This window comes from Halichoerus grypus, chromosome 6 (assembly GCF_964656455.1).
Source record: "Halichoerus grypus chromosome 6, mHalGry1.hap1.1, whole genome shotgun sequence".
NCBI classification, from domain to species: domain Eukaryota; kingdom Metazoa; phylum Chordata; class Mammalia; order Carnivora; family Phocidae; genus Halichoerus; species Halichoerus grypus.
The window spans coordinates 97,263,465-97,278,606 of NC_135717.1; the positions used below are offsets into that span (position 1 = coordinate 97,263,465).

Sequence of the window (15,142 nt, forward strand, 5' to 3'; positions counted from 1 at the left end):
CATACCAGTACACTACCAAATGGTTACAATGCAAAGATTGAATCTATGACAAGATATTTTATGCTTTCATACTGTGTTTGATGCTAGCTTGTATCTAAGGTGACACTAAGACATCCAAATTTAAAATTGCTGTGGAAGGAAACCAGATATAAGATGAATCAAATGAAGAGGGAATAAAAATGAAGAACACGTAGGGCCTCAACTTCTTTTTTTATTGTTTAGTGAAATGTCTTGGCAGAACTTCCGTATGTTAACCAAATGTGTTAGCTATACTATTTCTAATAACTTAAGATTCCTTTAAAACTAAAGAACTAAATTTAGACGGAAACTAGTCACATGAAAATTATTTGAAGGGCACATATTTGAAGTAGCTGGAGTTGTAGGGCACAGTATAAATTTCCAATGGAGGCTTGTTATCTTAAAGTAACTACTATAGATGGATGGATAATATTTGCTATAGTTCTGCCTCATTCCTAAAAGGAACTAATTGCAATTTCCCTATCAGCATTACTTTTGTCATTCTATGCCGAAGAAGTTCTAGTAATGGGAAAAGCAAGGGAACACTGTTGTAATTTTCATGTTGGGAGGCATTAATTATGCTGGTGCAATGCTCATTGTAGCAAATCATTTGGGAGCATGCTTTGAATCTGTTCCTCCATTTCTTTTTGTCTACTTCCTATATATAGGAAGCAAATCATTTGGGAGCATACTTTGAATCTGTTCCTCCATTTCTTTTTGTCTACTTCCTATATATTTTGTATACTTCCTATATATATATATATATATATATATATATATATATCCAAAAAGTGGCTGGGTAAGAAAAAGGAGTATGACATTAAGGAAAAGGTCAGGATTAAGAAATATGAAATAATTAAGGGTTCATTTCCCTACCCCCCTTCCTCCTCATGCTGTCAGTTTAGCAGGACAATAATTGAGAAACTTCTACAGGAAACAGCAAATTTGAAATCTACGGGACTGGCTTAAGTTTTTTTATCTGAAGGAACCGAATAGAGCTCTATTTTCAAGTCTCCTGAAGACACTTGCCAACCAAACACAGCTCAAAATTGTAATGTGGTTTTTCTCCTTGGTCTCTCTCTCAGAACAGTTCTTTCATGACTACACAATCTTATCTGCATGATTACATAATCATCTTTGAATACCATCTTTCTTCTAAGAAGCAAATAAAATATCAACAAGACTTGTGATGTAAACAATCTCACTTTGAACCTTCTATGAACAAATAGATATGAAACAGCATGCTTCTCTGTTGTTTTGTTTTCTGAATTCCTTGATCTTTCAATAGCTTTTCACAAAAGAATTAATTCACAGAGCACAATCACTGAACTCAGCAAAATGAAAGCAATTCAGAAGGTTGCCATTGTTACTAATATGCAAATCCTACCCATTGTTTTATTCATCCTTAATTTAATAGTCTAAAAGCAAAAATAGCAATTTTTCTTCCCTCTTTTATACAAAACAACTTAAAAATAATATATATGAATGTATGAGTTTATTTTTAGGAATACCATGGTAAAATAGGAAGAAGCTAGATTTAGCTTTCAGTTGCTAGGATTCCAGGTGGTACACTTCTGTAATATTGGATTTAGCCAGGTCATCACTTAGACTCTTAGATTTTATTGCCTCATCAATAAAATTAAAGAGTTGGGCTATAAGAATGGTTTTAAAATTTTGTTTTAGCAGCAGAATCTTTCATTCAAACAGTCTTAGTCAGTATAACTTGATCTATAAAACAAATAAAAATGAATGTACTGTTTGGGGTGCTTGGAGCCACAGGGGCTCCTGTGAATAGTTTGAAATAACTTGTTTTCAGTGAATGGTCTCTGAGGTCCTTTCCATTTCAAATATACTTGATAGGACAGGAGGTTTTGTGGCTTTCTTCAAGTTCTATTCCACTTTCGTACTCCATTCATTCTTTTAAATTTCAAGCTCCTCCATAGTCCATTAAGGATTCCTAACCAACTCTCTTTGCATTCCTTTTTTTTTTTTTTTTTAAGATTTTATTTATTTTTTTGACAGAGAGAGACACAGCAAGAGAGGGAACACAAGCAGGGGGAGTGGGAGAGGAAGAACCAGGCTTCCTGTGGAGCAGGGAGCCCAATGCGGGGCTCGATCCCAAAACCCTGGGATCATGACCTGAGCCGAAGGCAGATGCTTAACGACTGAGCCACCCAGCTGCCCTTCATCTTTGCATTCCTTATGATGCCTAGCCTAAGCACTTACAAAGAATAAATATTTGCTGAGTAAATACAATTTTCAGGATACTATGGGGTTTATAAAAATAATTTGCTTCCACATTCAAGTTTGAAACCATAGGAATTATTTCCTTAAAGGGAGTGATGAAAAGTTCATAAATTTTCTCAAATTTATATGAGAAATAGTTTAGTATCTATAGACAACAGAGTAGAATAAGAGTATATATTCTGCTAATATATCTAGAAAAAGAGTAAGCTTTGAAGAGTGATACCAGAAAATCTTTTTTATATTATTTAAAAATGCATATTACATTAAAGGCATCTATGTAAATAACTTATTTTAAATTTTATAAGGTATTTATTTAGAATAGTTCTGGGCGGCTCATAGAGACAATTCATTTGTATTATACACATGGAAAAACAGGACTCAACAGGAGGCATTATTTTTATTTTATAGATATAAATATTGAGATAGTGAGCAATAGCAAAATATAGAACATTATACTCCAAGTAACTTCTCATACTTTGGGGGGATAAGTAAACTCATTGCTTTCCAGAGTCTTGTGATGGGTCTTAAAATTACACCACACAGGGGAATACAATTATTTCCTCATAAATAAGATGATAAGCCTCAATTTTACTAACTTGCTTTACCTGCTGCCCTGCAAAGTAAATCCAGGTAAGTCTGCCAAGTCCTAATTTGCGAGACTGCTTTTTAGAAAGAAGTAGTTTTAATTTCATTTAATAACACTTATTAAACAACTAATAATACCAAGCATTTATTATTACCTAGCACATAATATTTGATAGATGGCAATTAATACTTTTATTGCTCTAAGCCTTTATGTATATTATCTCATTTAATCCTCACAATAAGATATCATTTATGCCCACATTATATAGACAAAAAATTCAGGGATTGAGAAGTTAGGTAACTTGCCCAAAGTCACAGAGCTGGTGAATAGCAGAACCTTGGATCTTGAAGGCACAGATGGTTACAGGTGCCACACTTTTAACCATTACATTATAAGGCCTCTCACTAAGCAATAGTGCCTCTTAAAATATTAGTCTATGGATAATGCCTTAATATAATAAAAATTTTTGCTTTAGTCTTTATATTTTCTAATTATCCCCTGCTGAGAGACTAAATTTTTCTGTATATAATCAATTAACTACAAAGACTTCTGCCCTATGTTTACCAGTTCTATGTAATGTAATTTGCATGTTCCATTTGCATGCTCTGAGACTTAGGCATCCAAATAATGGATAATATTCAAGGATAATATTCAACAGTTTTCCAGTATCAACAAACACCAGCATTTGTTCCTCTTAGGGGCATCTGTCTTCATTTGGGTTCTTTAGTTTCAAGATTCTTTTCTTTTTTAAGATTTTATTTATTTCTTTGAGAGAGAGAGAGGGAGAGAGAGCATGAGCAGAGTGGCAGAGAGAGAAGGAGAAGCAAACTCCCCACTGAGCAGGGAGCCCAATGTGGGACTCGATCCTGAACCCCGGGATCATGACCTGAGCCAAAGGCAGATACTTAACCGACTGGGCCACCCAGGCACCCCTAGGTTCAAGATTCTTATTGGTCCTATTAAGGTAATAACTTTTACCTATGTGAAATATTACTCCTAAAGTTGAGCTTTTCTCTATGACAGGTTCCTTGAATAAATTAAAGGATACTAGTAATATCACCTAATTTGACAATTAGTTTGAAGAATAAATTTCTACTATAAATACAATCTGAATCTGAAGACTGTTAGTTGCTCTCTCTTCTTATATATAAGCCAAGACTAGAAAATTGTGTAGTTTGTTTTTCTTGGTAACATGAAAAGACTTTACACTTTGAAAATTTCAATACATTGGTATTGTTCTTAGATTTGAATCTACTGTTGGCCTCGAGCCTTGCAATCCTTTTATGTATGGTAATTAGCCATGAAACATTTTAGAGCAACCTAAGTATGTTTTGATTAAGAGAACATAGAATGCCATCAAGGAATGGGCATGGACTGACTTGGGAGCGGAAAACCTGGCGCTGACAAATAGTTTTATTACTTCAGTGTGAGCAAAGATAGGACTTCAAATACAATTTAAAGTTTAGCATTAATTTGATTGGCCATTACAATAAAGATGGGTTCTGTGGAAAAGCACACATGTACTAGTGTTTCTGTTAGCATGTAATGAGATACCATGGAACTGCTGGAAACAAGGAAATACAGAAATAGCATGAAAAAGACACTGCTTATACTGTCTCCATTGTCCAAATGTCAAAACAGCTCCCGGGAACCCTAGGGGTGGTAATAACCATGAAAGTAGTTCCTACCAGTTCGTCCTTAAAGGAGATTCTTGAACACTGCTGGGTTCTGACTCTAGCCCATATGGGCTTGGAAAAGTCAGAGAAAATGTTGGCTGCACTTTTTCAGGCCTATTTGCATATGTTCTTTAGTATGCAGAATGTCTCTGTATATAATTTAATTGTTGGGTTTTTTGCCTCTATTAATACATATGCAAATGACTCACACTTGCAGCTGTGCTGTATTAATCATATGTGTGCTTCTGTCTGTCTGCCCTGCAGGCTCAGGGTCGAAGGGAGAGGAAAAGAGGGAATTCACTCCTTTAACCTGCAAGGAAGCTCACTCATGCAGACAGAAGACCGACAGCAAACAGCGCACCAGGGTTGCGACTGAAATGTGGAGCAGTTGAGCATTTTTCACCCTGTATGAAATGACGATCACCTAAAAGTTACACTGAATCATACAGTACATAGGTAGGTAAAGATGAAGACCACCCTTGTAAGTAATTCTTTCAATAAGAAGGTAAAAATCCTTACATCCAGACCTCTCCATATGGTTATTTCTCCCTTATTGATTTTCTGGGCGTTTCTCTTGGTCAGACACATAAAGCCATGCTCAGTCACTTACAGTGCTCTGGGAAATATGAAACATTTATCTGTGTCCTGTCATAATTATTGACCTCCTTCGGAGACTGGCAGGAGGTTGATAAAAAGATGAACTTCAGTTTTTCATCCATGTCTGCCTTGATGTTACTCTCTATCAGATAGAAGCTTAAGCCATTTCCACCAGGACTTCCATGTACCTTTGATAGCTATGAAAAAAGATTGATTTCCGTTGATATTTTGTATGATTCATTCTCTAACTTGATCACGAGTCATCTCTCATTTTCTCAGTCCCAGAGAATGCATGTTACTGATGGTACTGGTTACTGGAATGATAGCCCCATGTGATTTCAATTATGACAACTTGTAATTCTGAGTCTTTATTCCAAAAATATTATTACAGATTTAAAAAGTAATCCTACTGAATTCATTAAAAAGTTTCCCCAATTCAGTAAAAAATCTTGAATGAATGCTACTTGCTTATTTTGAGTAAAATATGACCATCCAAGAATAATTTCAATGTTTTTCCCTTTGCTTATCACTATTAATCATTGGTTGGAGTCGACATTTTTGGCTTCCTATAGGTAGAACAGGTGGCAACCATCTTTTGGCCAACACAAATACTGTATTTATAAAGTGAGAAATAAATGGATAAATATTTCCTTCTAATTTCAAATCTTAGAAACCTAGCTAAAAAAATAGAAATAGTGCATATATTACATTATAACTATTACTATTTAAAAAATTCATGCTGCCCATTAGGTAAAATGAAAATTAACAACAACGAATATGAGAAAGGAATGTTCGATGGACTGTTGCCATCATTTGGTTTAATTAATTAGAAATAGATGATTCACTTAGCTTATTTTATCCAGGCGCAAAACTCCAAAAGATTCAAAGTGTAACTTCATTTGGCTTAAATAATTATACTTACTTTTTGATACTGAAATGAAGCTATGTTAGTTTTCTATACAAATCAATCCCTCCTCTAAAAAGAGACAGTATCAGGAGAACAAATGTCAAGAGCATCACTGGCTCTTGAAAGAAAAAAAAAAAGGTAGTCTGAAGGAAAAAAAAGAAGGGAGGAAATAACATAAAAGGGTAAACCCAGTATATGATATTGCTGAATGGATAGTTACTATTTTGATAATGCACCCTTCCATTATTTATTTATTTTTTATTTTTTATTTTTTTGACAGAGAGAGACATAGCGAGAGCAGGAACACAAGCAGGGGGAGTGGGAGAGGGAGAAGCAGGCTTCCGCAGAGCGGGGAGCCCGATGCGGGACTCGATCCCAGGACCCCGGGATCATGACCTGAGCTGAAGGCAGACGCTTAACGACTGAGCCACCCAGGCGCCCGCACCCTTCCACTATTTAGAAATCACTTACTTTAGTGTTGTGTAGGTAAGCTGAGCTGTATTGAGTCAAAGTACCTCCAGCAGTTCATATTCTTATGTATGTCATACATACATTAACAAACAATACAAGAATAGTCTAACATTACAATGTTTGGTCTTTTTTATTTGTGTAAATTCTAATTACTTGAAAGGAATTACATAAACTGTAATAAATGCTAAAACACATTCTTTATGCAGCAGCCCATGGTTATGATGAGATAAATGGGGGGATAGAACAGGAGAGACAGAGCTAGGGATTTCTCATATACTAAGAATCTTCCAGGAGGGGCTGAAAAATATAAAGTTCCCAGGTCTTTAAATTAATATCACTTGTCCCAGAAATTAATCACATACTGCTTTGTTATATTATTAAAAATGATTATGACCGTTAGCTCACGATAGTTTCCTTCATTTTGTACGTACATACTGAGCACCAGCTATTTGCTAGGCATTAATCTGAGCACCGGAGATTCATTATTGAACAACAATAACAAAAATGACAGTCCCTGCTCTGGTGAAGCTTAGAGAATATTTGGAACAGACAACAAATAAAAAACATAATAAGTTAGATACTATGTTTGAAGATGACAAGTGCTATAGAAAAAAAAATGAATAAGGGAAATAGAAAATGTGGTATCTCTGGGAGGGTTATTTTGTGATTTAAACAGGTTAGTTAGGGTAGGCCTCCGAGAGATGACATTAAAGCAAATTCTTGAATGAGGTGAGAGAATGAGCCTTCCAGGCAGAGGGAAGAGTATTTCAGGTAGAGGGACAACTAATATAAAGCTCTAAAGTGGGAGCACACCTCGGCAGGTCAAGGGACAGCAAAGAGCTTAGTGTAGCTGGAGCAGACTGAATAAGGTAGTATGGAGCAAAACTATTATAAAAATATTTCTTTAAATACATGTAGAGAAAATACTGTAGTGCTAAACATGGTACTAGGCATATAATGTTTTCCTAAGTTTATGTCATCACATTAGAATAGGTATAAAATTTCAATGGATATCTTACTGAATTCAAACTACTTATTTTTTTCTTCCATGAGCCAACGATGCCTTTGGTGTTCCATTAATCTAGACTTGGGGACAATGAAGTATTCCTTTAAAAAGTGATGTTTTAAGTTGCAACCTCAGGGAGATAGCAGTTGGCTTGGTAAAGGTGGTGGGTTATGGGGTTCCAGAAAGAGGAAACACCACATGCAAAGATCCAGAAAACTTGAAAACATCAGGGAGTTGTTTAAGGTTCTTCAAATAGGAAGAGGACATGATCAGATTTTCTAAAATCAGAAAGATCCATCCGACTAATGTAGAGTAGAAAGAGAGCATCAGAGGGGGGGTGAGATGAAGACAGACCAGTTCAGGGGCTAATGTGGTAAATTAGGCAAGCAGTGCGGGTAGCCTGACCAGAAGGGTACTAGTTAAGATGGAAAGAAATGGATGGATCCTTAATGTATTTATTAGGTGTAGTGAATAGACAGTGAATGAGTACGTGTAGAGGAAGAGGAGAAAAGGATAGCTCTCATTTTCCAGGTTGAGCAATAGATGGAATGGAGCCATTTGCTAAGACCAGAGAATGAGCAGGTCTAGGGGCAAGAAAGAGAACTGGTAAGGTACATTTTGTACTCAGTTTATACTGTCTGTAAACACCTACATATTTCCTCTTGACAGCCAACAAATAGTTGTCTATATAGATCTGAGTCTCAGGAAAGACTGAACAGCAAAAGAAACAGACAGATATTTCATTGTAAAAATCAATTTTTATTTTATATATATTTTTAAAGTAAGCTCTACCCCCTACATGGGGCTTGAACTCACACCACTGAGATCAGGAGTTGCATGCTCTACCAACTGAGCCAACCAGGCACCTCAAAAAGAAATAAATAAAATAGTGCCTTGGCACGTGTTACTTTGTATGCTTTGTATACATAATCCAGATTAAGCTATTTTTTCTTCATGAAAAATAAAACTAAATATATCACATTGCCTACACTACTTTAATTGCTCCTACAGTACGTAAATAAGGTGATTTTAAAATGTAAGGTATATTTTATGACATGGCAAGAATTTCATTATTTTTATCCAGGAATGTGAAATAATATTAAGTAATAAATAGTGGCTTAATTTAAAACATGTCATTTTGCTTGTCTTTTAACATAACTGTACTCATCTTTATTCTTTCTTTAAGGAAGGTCGTGGTTTTTTGGTTCTATTTAACATTATGTTATCCAGGTTATGAACAATTACATGTCAAAGACTGTTTCAAAAGAAAACACAAATGGCAGGCAAACAAAGTCAATGATGAGTAGGAATAATATTTATAGTGTCAATCCTTAGATCTGGCTGTTCAAAAAGAGAGGCTTGAATTAACATGTATCTGTGTAAAGAGGGATGAAATGAAAATGCAGCCTGAAGTAGATAGCTGTCCTTATGAATCTGGTTACTTCTTCCAGCACTGTGATGCATATAGCGTATTTGTATGAGTGCCAATTAATCAGCATTATTGCTATAATTTGATTAGCTTATTACTGAGTTAGCAAATGTCCTAAGAGGGGCAATGTCTCCAAAGTTTAAAATCTCCCGTACTTGGAGAAGCAACTATAATTGTTTAAAAATCATGGATTTTGGACTCTGTGACCCAGTTTTCTTCTCAAATGGAGATATTAATACATAACATGAGGTGTTGTAATAAGAATGAAATGAAAGCCTTGCCAAAGAACCTAGCATAAGAATCTAGGACTAAATCTTAATAACTGGAAGAGAATCTTAGTGTCTGAGAAGGACCTGGAAGTGATGGAACCTACTCATGGTATGATTAAGAGGTAGCAAATGGGGATCTGATGGAGTCTGATTAAAAGCAGAGTTTGAAGAAAATTAAAACTAGCTCAAACATTACACCCCACTGAAATGAAACTTCTCAGAAAAAGGTATTCAAGATTGGGACGGATGTTGGATTAAGGGTTAAGATAAGACCTTCTGACTAGGTGTTGTAGTTAGTTTGTCTCTGACCCATCGGGGCAGGTCTGTGGGGGAAGAATCAAATTTGACTGTCACCTTCAAGCAAGAAGAAGGCAAGTATTATAGTCTCCTTTGCGGCTCTGGGGAAAGCTGAAGTCAAGGTCAGGGATCTGTGAATATAGTGTCAGGAATATGAGTGGCAAAGTCAGTAGTAGAAGTCCTAGCAAAGGGTAGAGTCAGCCCACTTCAAAGAAAAGCCAGATAGTCTGCCATGACATTCTTTTGAAATGTGTTTGCATTTGAGTACCATTTTTAAATCATGAGCAAAAAATGTGTGTGTGTGTGTGTGTGTGTGTAAATGTTTTAACAGTAGCTAAGGGCTTACCACAAAAGAGTTTTGGATTATTAATTTTCCTATTATACCACAGTGCTGGTTTACTGAGACCCTAACTAAAACTCATGTATTTTGTGTACTCATTTATGGGTACAATGCCACTTATATAAAAAAGAGTTTTATTCTATTTATAGACCAAATTGTAGTGAAAGCATGAGCAAATACGTTTGGTGTCTTTTTCTTGTTTTCTGAAAATGAAAAAAAAATTTATAAGGGAACCTGACATATTATAAGGATGGAAATAAAAGAATTTCAAATATTTTAATAGTATCTCTATAGGAAAAGAAGCTTGGATTGTTGCCTAATGAAGCTACTTTCTACTGGAATCCTACAATGAAACATAGCAGATGCCTCCAATTTGCTCTTGCTTTCTCTCACCATTAATCCAAGGGATTGCTGGATATTCTTGCCTCTTCTTTTAATTTCACTACTCTTTTTAGTTTTACCTTTTGCAACCACTTTCCCGTATTGTCGTTATTGCAAAGGATAACAAATATTATGCTAATCTAATTGTCCCCATGGCTCTAACACTTCCCAAGGTATTTCCAGCTCAGAGAAACAAACACTCACATTGTAGCTTTTCGCAGAAAAGGTAGAATAGGAATGACTGTTATTAACCTCTGTAGAACATAGTATGTCTCAGTTCCTTGCGAGTTCTTCCTGTGAGACTCGACTGGGTTTTCAGAAACCCAGCAGGGCTTCCAACAATCCCCTATGCCGACCAGATGTATCTGTCTCTTGATGCTACAATATAAAACTCTATTTTTTCCTTACAGACTAAGATCATCTATCATGACAATGCACTTTCATGAATGCAATTTAAGTTTATTAAGCACAACTGCTTTATGTCTGGGTTCACAGGCATACTGTGTCTTTCAGGCAGGCGAAAATATAAAACTTCTCACAGGGAGATTAATTCTATTATTAGATGATCTGTTATTCCTGTTAATTGCATAACTATGAAGTCCATAATGACAGAAACTAGGGAAGATTTTGCAGGATGCTGATTCAAAGATTTAAATAGTTAATAATGAAAGATACCTTTAATATAATATTATTGATATTCTTTCCAACTCCAGAGACAAAATTTCTAAAATCACTTGGACATCTGGTAAAATTACAGTAAAATTATCACTGACATTCTTGGGTATATGAGAATATGTATTATTCAGGGCTACAAAGGTCTTAACTGGGATGTCTGGATAAAGTTGAGTTCGTTTAGGTGCTTGCGTTTTTGGTTTACTTATCTTTGCTTGCCCAGTGGAGTTGGCATTAGCAGGAGAATAAAAAGACCTACGGAGTCCATAATACTTGGTGTCCTGAACATTTTTAAATGTAATTTTTGTCAAGTTGCCTTGATTCATAACAATCTGTTTGAATGTCGTGGACAGTTTTTGTTCTTATCTCAATGAGGACCATTCTATGATGAAATTATGTTACACAGTCCTCAAAGCAAAATTAGACCCATTTTTGTCAAATCATAGCAGGCCATAAAAAATTACAATAAGCTGCCTTTAGTACAGAAAACAGGGCTACAAATAATGAAAAGGATCAACATCTCAACTTTTGGTTGAGGATCAGTGCAAGTAAATTCAAAAACAAAAAAAAGGGTGAGACAAATATCACTCGGTAGTTTTATTCCACTTTAACACGATAATAGCCGTTTTCGATATTTACTTAACCTTGGTCTCTCCTGCATTGTTTCCCGACTTACCTGCAGTTGGAGCGGGCCTAAGCCTGGTGTTGCCGCGGCAGCAGCTGCCATGGTAGTTGGGATCAGCTGAACAGGGTAAGGGTCACCTAAGTAAGAGAATAATAGAGGTGTCAGCACCTTTCATCTACTCTCCACCTGCAAATTAAACTCGTGCATTCACTCTTTCCAAAAGCCTTCTTTTGTGTGCCTTGCTGGGGCCTAATGAAAAGCTCTATTGTGCAGCCTTTTACTAACACTCTTTTCACAATTCTGGCTGAGAGAGGAATGTGAATAAAAGGCACAAGCAATTAAGGCGGAAACCTCATCCTTTTTTCATGATGTATTTAGGAAAATGGGAGGAAAAAGTGTGCATTGATCAGAGGGCTGTGCGCGCGTGCGCGCGCGCGCACACACACACACACACACACACACACACACACACACACACACACCCTAACAGTCTTGATAGGAGCACACCAACTCTCAGCACATTTAAATTGTTATTATAAAAGGAACTTAACTAAACTTAATTCTATTTTAACAAACTAAAGATTTAAGCCAAATAGCTCATCTTTTGAATGTAATGTTACTGTCTCAATTCAAATAGCTTCTTTAAATAATATCTTGTGGACAAATTCATAGCAAAGAAAACATTTTATGCATTTTTGTTATATAAAATACTGGAATCTTTATTATCCCAGAGATAAATGTTTATAAAAACATATTATAAAGAAAACAGAAAATAGATGGTTTCTCCCTGAAGGGTTTCTGTTTGTGGTGATATCTGAAAAAACAAAATCTTAGTAATTCAAAATTAAAGTTTTAATACATGTGATCTATAAAGATATAGAAACCACACAAATATATATACATATATACACATGTAGAAGATTATAGGGTATGTTTTTCATGCAAATTTTTTCCACTTAGTAAAGAAGTCCATACACTTTTTGTATAGAGCCCAATGATATGCTAACAGATATGTACATTATCAATATTTGAACTATTACCATAGTAAAAAATAAAAAAGTTATAAGAACGATTTTCTAACATATAAAACATATTGTTTTAGTAATCTAGTTTGTGAAAAACTTGTTCAATGTAAATGTATGGAAAATATAACTGAAAATAACTCAATTAATACAGTCATTCAAAAATATTTATGAGTATCTGCTATGTATCAAGCACTGCTCTTGATACTAGAAATAGAGTTTTATTTTATTTTATTTTTTTAAAGATTTTATTTATTTATTTGAGAGAGAGAGAGAGAGCACATGAGAGGGGGAGGGCCAGAGGGAGAAGAAGACTCCCCGCTGAGCAGGGAGCCCGATGCGGGACTTGATCCTGGGACTCCAGGATCATGACCTGAGCCGAAGGCAGTCGCTTAACCAACTGAGCCACCCAGGCGCCCATAGAAATAGAGTTTTAAAGAAGACTAATATGCAGAGGTGTATTTACTGGATATTTAATGAAGCTTAAGATTTGGGGTTCTGGGAAAGGCCCCTAGCAGTATGTTCAAAGGATCATATGTTTTTATATTTGTCAGCTTTTTTACTTTGTTGTGATTTCTTTTTATAAATGAAAATTCTTTTTTTCACTTCTATGTGTGTTTTTGAAAATTATATATATATATATATATATATATATATATATATATGCTTAAAACAATGATTATAAATAGATAATTACATATATTCTTAAAGTGGGCCCCCAAATTTTATTTTTCATGCTTCAAAATATCTGAATCCACCATTGCTGATCTGGCCTTCCCAGAACTTACAGCTTAATGGGAGAAAAAAATAAAGATAATTCAAAGATTAGTAGAAAATACAATGACTGTAAAGATAGGGAAGTATATAACATTAGGCACTACACTGTGGGTGTCCCAAACCTAGTCTAAGAGGTCAAAGGTGGTCTCCAGGAAGAAGTTATGTTCAAGCTGAAATCTGAATGAAGTGAAAGCTAGCCAAACAAAGAAGAAAAGGAAGAGCTTTAAAAAAAAAAAAAAAAGAAAAAGAAAAAGAAAAGGAAGAGCTTTCCTGGAAGGAAAACAACTTTCATGAAGACTTGCAGTCAAAAGGGAGTGTTCTGTCATAGCCCCGCATTGCTGAAGTTTAGGGCACAGGTAAGGAAGTAGATGGGACTGGAGAGGGTATCAGGGGCCAGATTATGTACAACATTATAAACAATATTAAAGAATCTAAACTTTATTCTGTAGGATAAAGGAAACCATGAACATGGAAAAAAGATGAGCTGAGTAAAATCACTTAGCCTAGACGTTGGAAGCTGGAATCAATAATAAAAAGATGCACATCTCTGTACAACACAAAATAATGGTCTGCACTAGCGTGGTGATGTTGAGATGGAGAATGATGGGGAAAGTGAAGGGATAAAAAGAAGAGGAACTGACAAAACTTAATGATTGTTTACATATGAGAAAGTAAGAGAAGACTCAGGAATGACTTTCATGTTTTTCACTTTGTTGGGATTGCAAACATAAACGAGAAGCAAGATTACCAGGTTGGGCCTGCTGGGGAAGGGGGAGGTGGGGAAGGGGGTAAATAATTCTGTTTTGGACATTTTAAGTTTGAAATTATTATTAGATATCTGAGTAGAGATATTCTGTGAGGCACTTGGTAAACATGTCAGGATTTTAGGGGAGGAATTCACATCAGAGACATAAATTTGACAGTGGTCAGCATATATCTGGAATCTAAAGCTATAAGCCCTCATGATACCATTTAGAAGTTAACTGTAGGTAAAATATAGGTCCAAGGATTGGATTGTAGAATATGCTAATATTTATAGTCAGGGAGATAGGCAACTAGCAGAAAAATGGAGGAGAAATATAAATTTGATGTTCCAGAAGCCAAGTAAGGAAAGATTTTCAGTAAGAGTGATTTTTTTTTTCAAATGCTGGATTTAGTAATCTAGAAGTCATTGGTGACTTCAAAAAGGGCAATTTCAGTGGAGTGGAGTGTGAGAAAGCCTAATTGGAGTGAGTGTGATCAACAAAGGATGATTAAAAGTAAAACTGGAAGCAGAAAGTGCAGACCCTTGCTCTTCAAAGTGAAGTTCTTGAAGAATAGCATTGGTATCACCCAGGAGTTCCTTAGAAATGTAGAATTTAAGACCCCACCCCAAATCTACTTGGGCAGGCACCCTCTAAGACGGAACCCCCGATGACTCCTACTTTTCTCCTTGTATTTATGTCCTAGTGTAATCCCCTATCCTTGAACAGAAGCCAAAGTGTTGAGATATTAGGTTACATGAAGACTCTGGCTTTGTCTTGTTTATCTTCTCCCCATCCTTACCCTCTCTGTCTTGAACCAAGCAGCTGTGTTAAGAGGTGCCCTATGGAGAGGTTCGCATAGCAAAGGAATGATGTCTTCAGCCAATAGCAAGTAATAAGGCCTGCCAACAACCAAAGGAGAAAGCTTGAAAGCAGATTCTCCCCCAGGTCAAGCCTAGAGATGACTACAGTCCAGGGCAACACCTTGATCACAACTCTGTGAAAGAGCCTGAGCCACAGGTATCCAACATGGCTGTGTTCAAATAAATGTTTGATGCTTTAAGCCACTACCTTTTGGG

The 15,142-nt window shown here is 35.8% G+C and overlaps 1 protein-coding gene across 17 annotated transcripts in view; it reads right to left on the bottom strand.

Annotated features, from left to right (window-relative positions):
- SOX5 (SRY-box transcription factor 5) overlaps window positions 1–15,142 on the bottom strand; it is a 1,003,105-nt gene that overhangs the window by 93,693 nt on the left and 894,270 nt on the right. For all 17 annotated transcript variants that reach the window (XM_078075751.1, XM_078075750.1, XM_078075752.1 and 14 more), the window contains one exon: window positions 11,573–11,658. In XM_078075751.1, the coding sequence (XP_077931877.1) occupies window positions 11,573–11,658 (86 nt within the window). The remainder of the gene's footprint in view (window positions 1–11,572; window positions 11,659–15,142) is intronic.